Below are 18,272 nucleotides of genomic sequence, written 5' to 3'. Positions count from 1 at the left end.
GAATCTCAACCTGAGGGGCGCTGACCCCTGAGCGACCCGCTCGCCGGGCTCCTTTCACTGCATTCGAGTGTCGGTTTAAAGCTCCCGGGTCCGGCTGCTGCTGTTGGAGGTGAGACAGGCAGGCAGACAGGCGGTAAGACACCCGGCTTCTCCCTACAATCCACGTGTGTCTGTACCAACTTTTACCCGCCATCGTTTTCCCGGAATCCCACCCTGTTCCCGATCACTCCGCGGAGAAGTTAGACCCTGACGATAGTGTGGAAATACACCCACTCGCTTCCCCTCCCGCTTTCCGCGGCTGGAGTCGATCGAAGCTCTAAGTCGCTGCGGTTCTGATGAGACGGGTCACGCCGCCGCCGCTCACGCGGAGCTAGGTGTTAGTGTTTTGGCGCGATTTTGACGCGAGGCGGAAGAACAACGGCGCAGCATAAAACCAGTTCGACCGCGGCCACACCTACTCTGTCTGGTAGTGAGACGGGGGAGAGTCGGAGGGATACACCATGCTGCCTTGCTCCAACTTTAATTTTACACGCCGAAAACATTTGTTAAGCGAATAACGACAGCGCCGTAGAGACATCCGTGGATTTACCTGGACATCCGGGACGCTTCCTCCATCGTTGTCTTCACTCTGAACTTCCACCAGGACGTCGGGGTGAGTGAGTGTGACGCGGGTGAGCCGGGGTTAGCTAACCTGACTTCACCTCAGATCGCCTCATTAGCAGGTGTTAAACCGCGCGTTTGTGTTTTCATAAACGTTGTCATCGATCGGCGTGGTGATCGAGTGGATTCTCAGATTGGAAGTGAATGCCGGTTTCACGTGGGAACTTGAAGTCTCCGGCTCTCGTGTTCCTCTCATGCGGGGGTTTCTTCGACCTTCCGCACCGGGGCGCCGTTACTGGGGTTGACGGTTGTCTGGTAGCAGGTCCGAGCGAAAATGCCGCGTTTCTAAACGTGGTTTGTAATATCTGCACACGGTGTTCCTGTAGCAGCGGACACCGGCGGAGCAGCGGAGAGCTTGACGAGCCGGTCCCCGTTCAGAACCGCATTCAGACAATTGCACATTTTAGATATTACCGTTTTTCTGCTTTAATGCAAGAATTCAGTTGTAATGTTAGAGTCGGAGATGCTTATTCATGTGCAATTCAACGGTCGGTTAGTTTTTCTAAGTTTATATGCTGCCCTGAGTATAAAGAAGTACTATTTTTACAGTCTGTACACGAAGCGTAGGGGTATTGGTGCGCGTTGTAGTTTTGCGCAGGAATCCCAGGCTGGGATGGTATATTAAGGCGTCCTTTACGACCACACACACACACATACACACTCACAGCTGCTTTGTTCTCCAACACAACCTGATACACACACCAACCCACTACGATGATTAGAAGGTTGCCTCGTTGTGAAATTGACCTTAAAAGCTGTGTTCATTCAGTTGATGCAATGATTATGATTGCTGGAGTAGGCAGCATAAAGCCGGCTTGTTACTGGCTGACTGAACTTGCTGCTTTGTGTTGAGGGAAGCCAGTTTTTCCTCGGGTTCTTGGAGGAGCTGTGAGTGTGGGGGTTTGCTGCAGGGAAGTTGAAGTATTCATGTGTGCTAAAACATCAGCAGGGATTTAAGTGTTGAGGAACAGAAAGAGAACAAGAAATCAAAGCCCATCCTCTTTTCTTCTAGTATTGTGTTGCATGGCAGCCGGCAGCCGAGCTCCACTTTTTATTGACTATTGAGAGAGAAAAATGCAAATTGTGGAAAGGGGTGTTGAGTTTCTGCCCCATGTCTCTCCCAGCTGTTGCTATGATGTCACAGGGAGGGGGGGTGGTGTTAAATCTTTGGGGTGATTTACTGACTCCTAAGGCGTGTGGGGCGGGGCTTGAGTGATGTAAACACAGATAAAAGGAGGCACTCTGCTAGTAGGGTCCTCAGTTTGGAGGAACTGGTTTGAACTTTCACTACGCCACGTGCTGCTGCTGCTGCTGCTGCTGGGATTTACCTCAACACTACTGACTCCTGGATTTAAACTTTACTACCTGTCTGACGTATTTTTTTTTTTGTTCTGGCTTTTGTTCTACCAGATTCTGCAAACAAACATGTTGCAAAGCTTTGCACAGTCGCAGGACTGGCTTTACTCTGAGCCGCTGCTGTTTGATGAGGAGTTCTGCCAAAGTTTGATGAAGGACCTCCTGACCCTGCCGACTCCCCCACAGTCTCCCCCCATGAAGACCGGCCTTGGTAGCACTAAGCCCCTCTCCAGGGAGGACCAGCTGAGCTACGTGTCGGATATCCTGCTGGAGGATCATGACATGCAGCTCAACTGGAACTGCGACTTCTTTCACTCCGATGCTGCTGAGAAGGGAGGGGAGCCCAGCCAGCCGTGCTCGCCCCTGGAGGAGAGCGGCGAGGACTGCCTGTGGCAGTGCCTCCCATCGGACAAGACGCTGGAGGAGAAGCTGCTCTCCTCCGTGCTCGGCTCCAGCCCGCTGCTGTCTGACATCGACACCAGCATTTTTGAGGGGATCGCTGGCTCCACGCTGGACTGCCAGAATCTGATGGATGCTGAGGAACCGAGCGAGGCCACGTCGGACTACGGATCAGCTGGTGGCGAGCTGTCCACCTACTCCTCCAGCGACTCTGGTGAGTTTGATGTGCACGCTTGTAACTCCTGTCAAAGTTGAGCCGGAATGATTTGACTCAGTGATACGTTTTTGGTTTTTTTTCCATTATATTTTTCCTTGTGTACTTTTTATGTTTTATCTTGAATGTTTTGGTCATGATAGATTAAGACGCCGGCGTCGGGCTTTTCAGCACCAAAACTTTCCCACCCAGGCAGTTAAACTGCCGCTTCATTGATAATCGCCAGTTAATGTTTAGTGGCGCTGAGCCCAAAACTGTTCTTTGCACTCTGGTTATCTGGACACCAGAGATCTAATGACTCATTTGATACTTTGAAGTGGTTTTGTTGAGGAAAGATGAGAGGAGAGAGTTTTGACTGTTTGAGGGGTGTGTGTGTGTATGTGGGGGTGGGGGGGGGGGTGACTCATGTTCAGCGGAAACATTGGCATAGTTGTCCATAAACCCCTAATGAGTCATTTGACTGGCTCGAGCCCTCCGGCGTCCCTGGCTCTGACCCAGAGAGGAAGTAGCAAGACAGGCATTTGTTGAATGTTTGGAGCTCATGACGATAAAACATGGAGATGTTTGCATTCATACTTCGTTCTGTTCCTGGTGCACGTGACCTCTCCCAGGCCCACCGCTGAAACCTGCCACCGGTTGAACTGTAATCTGAGGACCGCCCCCTCATTATCAGAATTATGGTTTGCAAACAGTTGTAAGCTTCTTGTTACAGTTGCGGGAAATATTTCCACTACTACTCAGCGCCGCGCCGTGATGTTTACAGTGTCCACACACATTGTTTTTGGTTTCCTCTTGAAAATTTCAGACGCCATCATAGAGCAGATGGAATTACCGCTAGGGTCGGGAAACGAGGCCGAGCCTGAAATAACCCTCCTTTCTTCTTCTTCCTTCTTCCCCTGCAGAGGAGGAGATTGATGTGGTGACGGTGGTGCGCTGCTCCTCCAGCCCCTCCGCCGATCTGTCTTCCCGCCAGCAGAAGCAGGAGGAGCAGCAGTGGACTCACCAGCGTTACCACGTTGAGATCCAGCTGCAGCACAACTATGCCGCGCCTTGCCCTGATTCACCGCCACCTTCCTCCTCGTCTTCTTCCTCGTCTCCATCCAACAAGCGCTCAAGAGGGAGCGACGGCTCGTTGCGGTTCCACCACTCGTCCCGCAGCTCCTCCTCGTCATCCTCATCGAAGTATCATTACTCGTCTCGGAACTCGACGGAGACGGAGGATGAGGAGGAGCGACGACGGACGCACAACGTGATGGAGCGCCAGCGTCGCAACGAGCTGAAGAACTGCTTCATGCGGTTGCGAGACAACGTGCCCGAACTGTCGCACAACGAAAAGGCGTCCAAGGTGGTGATTCTGAAGAAGGCCAGAGACTGCATCTACGGCTTGGAGGACGAAGGCCACAAGCTGCAAACCAAGCGGGACAGACTCCGAGCCAAACAGGAGGAGCTGAAGGCGCGGCTGGCGCACCTCCGCAGCTAATGGACGAATCGGTGGCCATGAACTCAACTTTTAGATGCTTAAAGACAATGGGAGGGAAGGTGGGAAGAGACTTTGTACAAATCCGGAGGGGTAGGTCGTGTGAGGGATGGCGTGTCATGCTGAAAAGAGCGCACAAAGATGACATTTCATTTTTCAGTAACAATAGGTCTGGACTGTGTCCACTCGCACAGTTGCCATTAAACAATACACACCTCAGAGTTGATCATTCTCATGCCGTGACTGCTGACTGTTCTAGGATGTTTTTAGAGGTTAACGAGAGCGAAGGGAGGAGATGCCTTTTTTCTTTTCTTTTCTTTTCTTTTCTTTTTTTTTTTTACTTGGGACTGAATACACACTGACACACCTTGTTTTGGGGGGGGGGGGTCTTTTTTTTAAAATTGTTTTTAAAGGATTAAAATTAAATTGATGATGTTAATGAGAAAAGGTGCGAGCTGAATAAGCGGAAGCCACAGCAGCCCAGGGCTCAGTAGCTGAATGAAACTTGAATATTTTCAGGATGTCTTATAGCCATAGTAACCAGTGATCCCTCCACCCGCGCCGTTTCCACGGTGGCTTCCAGCTTATCTGTGGGCTGCACTTCATCCGACTCTACTTTAATCGCAGCTTGACCGCTCTTTTAAAGGTTGTCCAGTGTGTATCCGGTCCTGCCTGGCCTCAGATGGACCCTCGGGCCCAGCACCACTCTATTATCAGGTTAATGTGTGTTAATGATTATACTGTATAGACCAGGTTTGATACTGTACACATAACAAGGCCACGCCTCAGCTCAGTTCACCACCAGTCCGCTCGCTTCAGGATACGTGTGCGATTTCTCAGTTTCATAAGAATTGACTTCCATTTCAAGTGTTTCTCCATAAATGAAGAGTTAAAACCCCCAACGGTAGCCATATTGAACGCCATCCAGGTTCTGAGGAGTCTGAACTGGGACGTGAACTGAGCCGCGGGCTGGGCTGTCGTAGCAAATCAGCCAAAGTTGAAGCGGAGAGCCTTCGGATAACTTTAGATTTTTAGCGCGTTTGAGACGGAGAGACAAGCTAGCGATGTCCTGCTCTGTTGGGAGAGGTTCTGCCGGGGGGGGACCACAGCGGCGATACTGTGACTTTAGCAGTCTGCTATGTGTATATTAAAATAACTGTTAATTTTTTTTTTTTTAAGATGATCATTACTCCAGTGGAAATGTTCCTACATGTCAGTCAGTGGCCCTCGTTAATCAGAACTTAGTGGTAATTGGTAGAGCTTCAGCTGAGTGAGATCATGGCCCAGAAGGCCTGGACGAGCCTGATCAGACCAGAGCTCTCAGACCCGCCCAGGTTTAGCATTTTGCACCTTGAACCCCGTTTTTGTTACATGAGGGAGGGCCACTGACTCACCAACATTCCTCCGTGGACAGAAAGACGCGCAGCCTTCATCGGCCGATTTTTATTTTCTTTTGATGACATGGACGCAAAGTCGCTGTGATGCTAGTTGCTACTCTGCGGTGTACTAAACTGAAGGCTCTACCTGCTGTGTGTGCAGGCGGGTTGTTACTTTGGGCTGGATCTGAAGCTAGAAACGTCAACGATGAGGTTCAAATTCAATGCCATTTGATTCTAAGTGTTGTTTTCCATTGTTGCATATGTTATGCTTTTAATGTGCCGTTTGTAATGAAATGCACAAAAAAAAAACATTGAACTTCGGTGGTGCCGACGTCTTAAAGTGCACCGTGTTGGCGAGTGTCCGTACCCGAGCGGACCCTGATGTTTGCCGGGGGGCGATGAGGTGTGTTAACAGAGAAGCCTGTTATGCCTTGAAATGTTTTCTGTGTTCGGGACGGTTCAGGTTTGATGACGTCGCTGTCTGGTTAAAACCTCGTCTTCTTCCGGCGCCGACTCCCATTTCCAGACGAGCAACAGCGTTTTTAGTTTTTCCAGGTTTTAAATTCTTCCTTAACGAGAGCATCAGCCGGTGGGGTTTTAACGAGACAGCAAGGATGAGTTTCTTTTTCTTTCGCATGATAAAAACCTACCTCCACACGGCTGCTGTCGCCCTGTGACGTGTGTTTTATTTTCCTCTTTAGTTGTGGTTTAAATTTTGTACATATATTTTTTTTTCAATGTAAATATTTTTTGTTATTGTATCATAAATTATTTTAGTCTTTTTTTTTTTCCTGGCGCATTTGAATTTGAGGATTTAAAAGAAATGTTATTCTTTACCAGCAGCACTTTTTTTAAAAAAATATTGATGTAATTAAACAATGAATGAGAGTTAAGACGTCTCTGAGCTTTTTACTGCACGTGCACACATCCGCTCTTACAGTTCTACATAAACAAACACGCAGGAAGAGGAATTTACAGTGCGAATGGACCGACCTGGCAAAATCATGGGATTTGAGTCGCTGGTACCAGGCCTGCAAGTGTGGCAAATGAAAAAAGTCTGAATTTTCCCCAAAAATCACGGCTTTAAAATGCACCTGAACATCAGAGGTTAACGGAGGAAGAATCCATTTTGGTCACTATTGACTTTAGTACATTTCTTTTTGTATCAAGCGTCATAATTTGTCATTCATTTTAAATAAATACATGCTGGTAAATTTGGGCCTGGATCTCGATTTAAAAAAAAAAAAAAAAAAAGATCACCCCGGAGCTGAAACGACCCGGGCGTGGATTTCTGTCAGCTCACACAAGTGAAAGGATGAAATCAAGAGCTGTCACTCCCACACACCTGTCACCCTCCCATTTGTGTGTGTGTGTGTGTGTGTGGAGGTAGAGGAGTGTGAGTCTCCAGCAGGTAGATGTGTTGTGCAACTTGAGTCAGTCCATGTGTCCCAAGGTGCATGTGGAGCAGGTAGACATGTGCCAGACAGGTGTGTGTGTGTGCTATCTTGTTCCCGCGTAGCGTAGGCGTTTCTTCTTAATCCCCTTGCAGTGTTCAACTGACATTTCCAGTCACTTAAATCATCAGACGGGTCTATTTAGACATCAATGTTGTAACAAAACACTGAGTTTTTACTCCAACTGACATCCACACAACTTTATTAACAAAAGAAATTCATATATTGGAACAACTAAAGCAGAAATGTGTTAGTAGAGAGCAAGAAATGCTACGCTTAGCTTACATTGGTCCTCGTTTATGAAAAGCCCTTAAACTGTAATTTGTTCTTACACACTGAATATGACTAGAGGAGCACAATTTATACAGGCGTAAGGGATACAAATGACCATCAAGCGTCACTTCCTGCCTGCAAAACAAGATTGAGGGCCTAACAGAGTCCAGACGTGTGTGTGTAAGTGGAGTTAAAACACCTTAGGGGATGCTGGAACCGGCCTCTGAAAATGAAGAAACCAGAGTGACGAGGGTGTTTTATTCTGAAATAAGAGCTTCAAGTATGGAGAGGGGAACAATTTCAGTCAAATAAATGTTTTATTGAGAAATAAAAGAACGTCACGACCCGTTTTTGGTTTTACACAACTTATGTGTCAACATTTTAAAAAAAAGAAGAAAAAGCTGAGATGTTTTTGCGGCTCGTGCTTCGCTTCAAAGAGAAGTTTCAGCGTCGGTTTGGGGGTCAAGGTTCCATTTACACTCAGTTAAAGGTAAATGTTCTGAGCTGCTCTCCCTCAGAGGGAGAGGTCTTGTGTTAGGTCAAAGCATGTTCTCACAGAGCCCACAGCCCACACGTGTGTGTGTGTGTGTGTGTGTGTGTGTGTGTGTGTGTTTGCAGCAATGTAGGTCAAGGTGAGCGAGTGGAACTGACCGTCAGGAGTGAGAGATAGCAAACAGATAACACACACATCAGCCCCGAAACCATAAAACCCTTTTCATCAGTCAGTGACAGATAAGGTGTGTTGTTTTATGAAGGACAGACACACACACACACACAAACACACACGCACACACACACACACACACACACAAACACACACGCACACACACACACACACACACACACACACACACACCAGGTTTCTTTTCCTGCTCTGCTGAAAAACAGAAGCTGCTGAAGAAGGAAGGAATATTTTGAATATGTTCCCACATTTTTCTGCATCTTGAATGACAAAAATCTGCACTGCTACATTTATGTTGAATAAACATACCACCATACTGAGGAAATAAGTGTGTGTATGTGTGTGTGTGTGGGGGGGGGGGGGTCAATATCCATATCAACTTCCTGCCTATGTGGCAGGTGGCTGGAGCTCTGTACCTGACACACCCGCGTCTCGCCATCATCGGTGTCTGCTGCCTCTCCTGCCCGTCTCCCTCGCCTGTGCTGCCAGATGGTTTTGCACCCTGAGTGGTAGCTTTGGCTCCTTTTCCCAGCGATACTTACTGGGAGAAAGCCAGCAGCCTTTGTCTTTGCCTATGTGCCCTCTACCCCCGGCCTCGCGCCCCACGCTACATCGGCACACTCCAGTCCTTGGTCCTCACCAGCTCCTCCTTCTCCAGAATTCACCACAGCCTCGATGGCCCCTCTCTACTCCCTGAACCTTAAGAACTTCATTAACCCTTTTCTCCCCATCTTAAACTACAATACAGAAATAATTGCGTTTCATTTCCTCATCCTTTTTCTTCTCCTCTTTCTTTGTCTTCATAGGCTGAGCAAGTGCAGCGTCCCTGAAGCTGGTTCACATACCAAGTTAAGTCTGTGTCTCCTGTCGTGGAACTCGCTATCGAGAAAACACCCGATCCGCAGAGGGCCAGCCGAACAAAGCGTCAGTGGCTGAGCGAGAGGTGACGCCGTCAACAACGGTAGTCTGCAGGATCCTCACGCAGGCGGCAGGGACGCTACAGGTTTCAGACCGAGTGGCCGAAAATATGTCTGGAAGTGGCGTCGGCTGCAGGGCCGTGAGCTGCTCTGTTTGTAAGATGTTGCGTGAGAACATTGACACGCATGATGCTGCACGCGCGAGTCCTTCCCTCCGAGACACCATCTCCACACGCAGCTCCAGGGACCGCTTGCGGTTGGATCTCACTTCGGTTGGATTTTTTTGTTTTGTTTACAAAGACCAAATACAGCAATGTACCGGACCAGGAAGAGGACGGCAGAACCACGCGGGCTGGGTTGTTCCAGGCCGACCAAATCACACTTGTAATATTTGCTTTTCACAAATTTCAGACTTACGTGGAAAAAAAAATCATAACATGATGCAGTTGGCACGCTGATGAGTATGTGTTCTGTCTGCGGCGGGGAAGGCAGTCGATCAGGAGACCCGGATCACATCCCGCGAGAGGAATGTGGTGGTCTGACGCCCGGACCTCCTCTGAATGTGGTCTGAAGTGGTGGGACCAGTCATCAGCCGTTCACTTCACCCTCTGACCCTTTGTCCTGTCAGGACATGCACAAATGTGGACCTGAGCGTGTCCCCTCTTGGCTGAGAAGGAGGCTCAATCCAGCAACAGATCCAGTAAGGTTATTTTCTGTCTCAACCCTAACCTTAACCCTGCGTGCGTCATCCGCTCGCTATCTGCGCAGTAGTTCGTCATCCAGATATGTGGTCGGATGGATTCCAGCCTCCCTGAGTGGAGCGATGGCTGCCGCCGTGCGGTTCACAAATACCCTCTGGTTCAGTGGCAGGCCAGAGGCGAGTGCTTGGTGCTTCTGTAACATGTCCTGAATATAGGTTGACCTCAGATATTTCCTGAGTGGAGGATAAATGAGGACAAGACAGTAAACGACTCCATATTCCAGCTGGCTGGGATGCCGACAACTACCATAAACCCTGAAAGTGTTGGTTTTAAAAGTCTCATCGCCTCTGTTCAACAACCGCGGATGGCAGACTTGTTGAAATGTTGTTTTTTGTTTTACTAAAATTCCAAAGAAGAACTGCACTGTCAACGTCTATATACACACTCAGTGCTCTCCTCTGAAGTTAAACACACCCGTTTATAGTCCAAGACGCAGGAAACTCGAAACTTTCACAGATTCATTTCAGGTGGAGTCAGAAAAAAACTGCACCAGACAAAGGCCAGAGTCTGCGCAGGCATCGTACCGTAGCGGGATGACTGCTTCACTTGTGGTTTAGTGAACCAAATATTCTGACTCACTCTGATCCGCCACATCACGACAAAGAAACTGAGAGAGAGCGAAAGCAGGAGAGGTGGAAAAGAAAACAGGCGAGAGGAAACAAGCGAGAAGAAGAGAGGAAAAGTGAAATAAAGGGAAAGCGAGAAATACGAGTCAAGAGGTTGAGGTTTGCCTCTGTTTTATTTTCCACCAGTGCAGCGAATAATGAGAGCCCTTCGAGAGAAAGTTATAACACAACTCATGTCAAACCACATTTTCACTACACACACGAGCTTTCTTTTACATCATCGCGCTAGCCCCGCCCTAACCTTACCTATTACAAACAACGCCCTGCAGCGTCGGCTGGGACTAAAAAGCGCTGGTTCAATAGACTGAGCCGAGGTTCAGAAAGTCCTGAACGGAACCATTTCTAGAGTGCATTCCAGGCAGCTGCTCCTCTTGTCCCTGTGCGACCAAATACAATTTTAGCAGTTAGAACGCAGTTGTTTCAGCGAAATGGGGAGAAGAAAACAAACAAACAAGAACTGAAGAATGTTTTCCTGTATGTTTCCATTGATTTCTGCTCCCGCTGTGATGATGGAGCGAAGCATATTAACTAGAAAGTAGAGCTGGAACTGATGAGCGTCTCACTGGTTTCGCTTTTTTTTTTTTTTTTTTTTTAGTTTGTGACCCATTTATTTCCCCCCCTCAAGTGTCAAAAGCCAAACAGCCTCCCAGCTGATCTGCCAGGGTCAGACCGGTGACACCGGCATTAACTCGTGTTTGCCTGCTGACCGTCCACCTCAAAAAATAAAAGCCTTTGTTATGTAAGCCGCTTCTCTCAAGGTTTCCACTGCTTGACTCACTCACCCCTCACATCCAGATGAGTTATCCAGCTTCAGTTTCATGACTCACGACATTTTCTGGGTGAAAACAAAAACTTTATTCATTTATTTTGGGGGTTTTATAGCTTCTTCTTTCAGTGGAGGACTGCATGTCCACCAAAATTCTAAAATAAACTTGACCAGTTGATCTGGAAGGGTTAAAACAATAGCTTCTTTCTTCTTCTTGACGTTGCTGAAACCCACTGTCCAGAAGAGCTGATCTGATATCACATATTTGACGCTGCAGCCGCTCTCAGTCATCGCCCTCATCATCATGTGTTCACGCTGGAATGTTACATTCACATTTAGCCTGGATGTGACTCAACAGCCAGTAAGTCCACAGTCTTTCTAGCAGGTTCCAAGGCTGACGAAGCTGCCCTACATTCCCCTCATCTGTAAGCCATTACCCAGGACCCTTTGCTGTGTGCCTGGCCGGGAGCTCCCCTCGGGACCACCACCCAGCTCTGATGATGCGTTTCCTGTGTCCACCTCACTGACTGGTGACAGTCATGATAAAATAATGAAGCTATTATATCAAAGCTGTGTCACAAGCACGGGATCCTCATGCGTACGTAATAGCCAGTGGACATGCTTGTAAACTGTAAGTGTGTTTGTTGCTTATCCGCCTTTGTGTGTGTGTGTGTGTGTGTGTGTGTTTAGTCCTTCTCATAAAACAAGTATCATGCCGAGAAAATTCATGAAATCAGCCGCCAGCCTGTTCTGAAATTAAATGGGAGATAATTCCAACTGCAGACCAGGAGTCTGAGGAAGGAAAGCTGAGAACATGTTCACACGAGAACCTCCCTACACAGGAAGTAGGTCTCCTTCTCCATGGTTTATTCTCATTTTCAATTAATTAAAAAAAAAAATCAAGAATGAAAACGTGAAAAATTAGGGGGAAAAAAAAAACGTGAAATATGTATGAAAACCCATCTTTGTAAAGAGATACAATCCCACAAAATCAGTTCCAAAAATGTGCAGAAACTATCAGTCCAGTTTCCCTTCCAGTGTAAAACATTTTAATCAAACTGCAATAATCATTCGTCTATAAAGCGCTCTGTGCTCCACAACACTGCAAGACAAAAACCTAAATATTGACCGATTCTGTAAACACAGATTCTGCCAGGGTTTTTGAAGAAACTTAGACTTCGACTTGAAAATATGTGGAAACGTCTGCCAACGTAGTTTTTTCCTCCGTAGTTTTCTTTTGGTCTTGCTCTTTCTGGCTTTGGGCACTTTAGTTCCAACATAAATACCTTCGAGTGCCTCCATCTTATGCCTGTGTAATGGCGTATATTCAAGCCCTAATTTTCCTCTCGCGTATGTTTTTTTTTTTTTTGTCTTTCTTGGAACTTGCAGACAAAAGTCACAGATCAGAGCCTAACTGGCTTTAAATCACAGTGTGAACTGGACAAAAATGTGAGCCTAGTGAACGATCTTGTAATGTGGGAACCGGCGCTGCCAAAAGTCTGCTGGAGAGCCTCCTCAGAAGACCCGGGGCTGTCTGGAACGGACCTGGCTCAGATTGTTCCAGATATCTCGCCTGTACAATTTTGATCCATTTCCAGCAGCAACAGTAGCTCCAGACTGGGCTGCTTCAAAACCCGCTGAAATATGAGCAGTTGAATGTCAGCGCTCAGCTGTTTGAAGTTCAGTAAATTAGTCTGAGCCCAAGATGAAGCGGCCCATAAACAAACTGCAGCCCGTCCAATACGTGAAGGTCCAGAGATATTTAGGAATGGAAAACACTTCAGGTTCAGAGAAGGCTTTGGTAAACTTGATGCTCAGGGGGTTTGTTCCTAAATGAACTTTGCAGCCACCCAGTTTGTGGTACCAAACCCCCACCAGGCTCTTGTTGTGGACCCTCACTGTGCTCCATGTTCCCTGTCAAATTAAGAATAGAATTCAAAATTCTCCTTCTAACAAAGTCCTCGACAGTCAGGCTCCTTCATCCCTGACAGAGCTCCTAGTCCCCTATGATCCAGCCAGAACCCTTCGCTCCCAGGATGCAGGGTTCCTGCTGGTTCCTAGAGTTTCTAACAGTAGAATGGGAGCCAGAGCCTTCAGCTATCAGGCTCCCCTCCGGTGGAACCGTCTCCCAGTTTTGGTCCGGGATGCAGACACCCTCTCGACCTATAAGAGCAGAATTAAGACCTTCCTTTTTGATCAGGCTTATAGTCAGGACTGCTTAGGCTGGCCCTTAGATCTGCTGCTATAGGCTCAGACTGCTGGGGGATCTCCCATGGTGCTGGAGGAGGCTGCAGACCTGAAGAGGCTCCAGCTGCCACCCGTAGCTCCACCTGCTCACGTCCCCATCTGTCCATCAGTCTCTTCCCTTTCTCTGTCTCTTTATCTCTGTCCCACTCTTTCCTTCTGTATATCTGCCCATCCATTATCTGTCTTTGTCTCTGCCCCGCTCTCCTGCTCTCTTCCCCCCAACCGGTCATAGCAGAAGGCCGTCCCCACTGATCCTGGATCTGCTCCAGGTTCCTGCCTGTTAAAAGGAAGGTTTTCATCACCACTGTTGCAGGATGTGCTTGCTGATGGAGAATTGTTGGGTGGAGGTTCATTGAAGGACTGTGGTACTGGACCTGCTCTACTTGGAAAGTGTCACGAGAGAACTTTTGTTGTGATTTGGCGCAATACAAATAAAACTGACTTGACTTGACTTTAATGTTTCGGTGTCAGTGACTTCATTAAATGCAGCAAAGCTTCAGACAAATCATCAAGTCGCAGCTTTGACGCCGTGCTCCAGCCGGCTCCGCTTGTCCTACGTGTGAACGTGTGCTCAGTGTTCTCGCGTAAACGTGAGAAACCCACCAGTCGCTTGCTGTGACCTGGCGATTCGGACGCTTGCTTTTACCTCCTGTTTGCTTTCATTTCAGTCACACCCCCACCCCTCATCCCAAACCTCGCCAGGGGCGGGGGGAAGGGGGGTGGTGGTAATGTGTGACCATTTCAATGCATCATTAGCATGCTAAAGGAAGCAGCTAACAGTCTGTCCCACACATTTGCCGTCCTCCTGCTCCGCTTTGGTGATGCCGGATGGAAGCTGTGACGAGGGGGAGACTCCGCTGAGTCTGCTTCCAACAAGTCTTGATAAGGTCGCAGCAGTTAGTGCATTAGTCATGTAGACACCTCCAACACTCACACCTCCCTCGCCACTGAAAAATAAACAACTCCGTAGCATCTAATTTTAATTCTTTGCAAAGCAGCACCTAAAACATAGGTTACAATCAATATTATTGAAAGTAAATAATCATGACATCAAATGAACTGTACACTGGGGCTGGGAAGATAAACCGCTATGCATGGATAGACTGACACGCACTGGCAAGATGCGAGGGAACAGCTGTGAATGGCTGCAATTTTTGAAAAAATTCAAGATGCGTTGGTTGTTAAAAGCTTCCATCGGTTCTAAATTCTAAATATTAGTTTTTGTGTTTATTTTGCATTCGTTTGTTCGTGTAACAGACCAAGTAAGATGTTATTTTTCACATTTTTACTCAGATTAAAAAGGATCTATATTACGCTAATGTGTACCGCTGCACGAATGTACTTTTGTGTGCATGGACGTGGCCGCGCTTTACGAAACAAACATGGCAGAAGCCTTGCGACCACAAGTCCAGACTGTTGCAGTATTATGGATTTTTTTTTAAAAAAACAAGGAGAGAACTTTTTAAGCCAAAAGCAGTGTGCAAGATGCGCCCCGCTGCTCCACGGTACACGGGGAGCACGACGAACCTCATTACTCACCTGAAGCGACGGCACGGTGCGACCGTGGAGCCTCCCAACAGTAACAGTAACTCGGCAACCCCTGTTGCGGAGTCTGATACTTCGGTGTCCAAGAACGGTGAGTGCCGTATTGAAAGCTCTTTCCAAGCTCCGCTGGGTAACCGCTCAGTTCGTGCAAACACAATAAGTGATGTCATAGCCTTCTTTACTCGTTCAGACATCCAACCTTATAGTGTTACTGAGAACGGAGGCTTTATACACCTTCTAAATGTCTTGGACCCATGGAACCAAATACCAAATAGGAAGTTCTCCTCCGAGAAGCAAATCCCTGCCCCGTATGGCTCTGGGTCCCAGAGCCACTGAAACGGCCAGCTTGTCATTTTATTTGATTGATAAACAGTCAAACTCATTTAATTGTCCAGTGCATCGTGATTGAGTTGTGACTCGTATTGTGTCGCACTGATAGTTGCTGCACGTGTGTCGTTCATGCATCGGATCGTGGACCCTGTATCGAGACGCGTATCGCATCGGCCTCATGCCAGACACGCCCAACCCGAATGTAGCGTGTAACGTCGGGCAGAAAGCAGATGAGATCAGATCAAATAACCCACCAAAACCAGGCAAGTGTTGAAGTAAAGTGAGCTCGTTAAAGTTTCCGGATTAGTCAGAGCAGTCGAACGTTAACGTTAACAGCACCGCCTACTTTGTATGAGATGTGTCGAGAGACTCCTGTTATGATTGGGCTTCAAGTGCAATGGACTCTGGGGTTCGAGGCCGGTTTCAGCCAACCCTGAACTTAGTTCAGGTTATTTGTTTCATCTTCTGACTTCTGGCTGCATGTGGCAGATAAAAAACGATTGGGGGTGTCCCACTCTGCATATCACGCTGAGGGGAAAATCAAACAATCCAACTAAGATTTTTGAGAGCCTTAAAAATTCCCCTTTGACATCACACTTGTTTCATCTGCGGTTTGAATAATGTGTGTGACAAAGACGTTTGAGTCGGGTTTAGGTCGGGGGATGATTTAGCGGAGGAGTTTGATTTACAAGATCAGATGTTCTCATCGTCTTCTTTTCTCGCTCTGCACTCTCTCTCACGGTCCAGGAAGCTGATATCAAAGGACGCGTGCAGGTAAACGCCCCTGGAAATCTTCACTTCTTCTCAGAGCAAATCTGATTAGCAACAACTGAAGAGTGCCGCTCAGGCTCCTCGCTCACACCGGTGGAAGCAGTACATCAGAGCAGCAAGAGAAGAAAGAAATGCCAGATTACAGATTAGCCCCTGCTTCTGGAAACCCCTCCCCCCTCCCATTAGGACTTCATGGTACCATTTTTTCCATCTTTGTGTCTGAGTTGTAAGTTTTCTGTCCCGCTGAAACTCTTGTTAGAGGGTGAACCACAACTTACAATGACATTAAGTGGTTTATTACTATATTCTGGTAAACTGACATCAGATTTCCTGTGCAGCTCACAGAAGGTTTTACCACCTGGAGACATCTGAGTTTTAGTGTCCCGCTGAAGGACATGACATGTGAGTGGAAGGGGGTATTCCTTCCTGGTATCTGCCCCGGGGCAAAGCAACCTCACAAATGTACACACTCGTTTTATTGTTCTAAAAACCTCAGAATGCTGCCAGCAGAGGCTGTATAAGTCCCCGTCAGAAGCCCCCGGGGGCCTCCAGACGTCACGTCGTGGCTCCAATAAAACAATCAAATGTGAAATTGCAGGGGGGGGGTCATGAGGGTTGAAATGCAACAAATTGCTGCTGTAATCACAAGACCTGACCATCAGTTTGATACCCCTATCACGCTGAAAGACGTTTGCTTGGCATTAGGGTGCATTCAAGCTTCCAGCAGACGCGGGTCTGAACTCCCGCTGTGGGGGCTGCGTGCCTGTGTTTTTCTCTCCTGCGTCATCGCGCTGGCAACGTCATCATCACACGTAAAAGTGTCTCTAAATCTCTAAATGCTGGTGAAGTTCACATAAATCAACGAGTCCCTAACGCTTCCAGAAATCTGCCACCGGATCTCCAATTCACCGCGGGTGGCGAGCAGCTCGCGGACTTCATGATCTTGCCAGTGCGCTGCAATGATCGATATGGAAGATGTGAAGATCGCGATACGAGTTGTTTATAAAGACGCTTACAGCTTGTTCACAGTTCACGTTAGGGTTCCGCGGTTAGTGGGAGTTCCCAAGCAGAGATTAATTCACGTAAGATCATAAATTGTTGGAAAAATGGAGTGACGTAGAGTCTGGAGGACATCAACAGGAAGACTGATCTTGCGGCAGAGGCTAAAACTTTATTGCTCTCGCAGCCCAGCCCAATTTTTGTTATCCGTTTATTTTTTCCCCGGAGCTTCCACAATGACAGCCTGACAGGCGGCACAAATCCAGAATGCGACAGGAAGGTCGCGTGAAACCTGAGATGACGCGGGTTGCCTTTTTCACACTGCAGGCGAGCTGAGCCGAGCCGAGCCGAGCCGCTAAACACCCGAGCGGCTTGGCGAGTCGGTCGACACGGGTCGAAATGCCGAGTCGACCCTTTCAGAGTGCCCAAACACCAGCGTTTTTGGTGCAGTGTGAAAGGGGCTTAAGAGAGTTTTAAAGCATTCTAGAACACTTCTATTCAAATTTTGACAAACTCTTTTTTTTTTTGTCATTGATAAATGTATCAACTTCTCCAATCAAGTCACACACGAGAGGCATGCCTTCCATTATGATGACATCTCTCATTACGATTAGGTGCCAAGACCATGAAATCAGTGCCAAAAGAAAGTCAATTGGGGTCCTTTCATAGCAGATGGTTCGACATGGTAATTCTCTGTCTGGAGGCTACTTCAGAAAACCTTGTTCTTCCATAATTCACTGACAGCTTCTTGAAACAAAACTCTGCAAAATGTTGTTTGCTAATGTTTCACGTCTGTTAAGGTCTGGTTGGGTTTAGCCAAGAAAGAAACCCTCTCTTGGGTAGGACAACATTATCAGTTCAGTGACATTTGTGAAACGCTGTGTTATGCAACTCAAAATGTTGAGAAATGTGATGTTACAAGCAGGACCAGTCTCCTGCAGCAAAGTCGGGGTGGGTGAAACTCCGGATTTATTTACCTTGGCCTTTTTTCTTTTTTTTTTTTTTGTAGGTAATTTTAACACAAAACGTGACGCCATCCAATTTTAGGAGGTTGCTGTCACGTCATAGTCTGTTTAGAAATGTGGAGTTCAGCTCCCATTCATGATCTTTTTTATTTTTCAAATGTGCAAACACCTGCGATGCTCGAAATATAAAAGAGCTGCGGACTGGTCAGACTTGACGAGTTGAGGTTGAGTTTGAGTGATCAGGAAAGAGGCGACGAACAGGAGGAGGAGATGGCCCCCCCTCAGAATGAAGATGGATTTACGTACACACATTTGCACTTATTTCTTCCTTTCTTTATTTACTTTTGCAGGTGTATTTACTTTGATGGTTATTGGACGCAGCTGCTCCTCCTGACTGATGAGGCCTGCGAGTGCACGTCTGCTCCTGCGTCTCATTAGCAAAGTGATTTAT

General features: G+C 47.5%; 1 protein-coding gene across 1 annotated transcript; it reads left to right on the top strand.

Annotated features, from left to right (window-relative positions):
- Positions 1–264: 264 nt before the first annotated feature.
- mych (myelocytomatosis oncogene homolog) lies at positions 265–7,476 on the top strand. The gene is made up of 3 exons (XM_086200267.1): positions 265–652; positions 2,071–2,629; positions 3,532–7,476. Exons 2-3 carry the CDS (start codon positions 2,086–2,088, stop codon positions 4,107–4,109), a joined length of 1,122 nt encoding a protein of 373 aa, XP_086056393.1. The 5' UTR covers positions 265–652; positions 2,071–2,085; the 3' UTR covers positions 4,110–7,476.
- Positions 7,477–18,272: the final 10,796 nt, after the last annotated feature.

This window comes from Aulostomus chinensis, chromosome 3 (genome assembly GCF_037954235.1).
Source record: "Aulostomus chinensis isolate RoL2024-O1b breed Wild chromosome 3, RoL_Achi_v1.0, whole genome shotgun sequence".
NCBI classification, from domain to species: Eukaryota; Metazoa; Chordata; class Actinopteri; order Syngnathiformes; family Aulostomidae; genus Aulostomus; species Aulostomus chinensis.
This window is presented reverse-complemented; position numbering and strand designations above follow the sequence as displayed.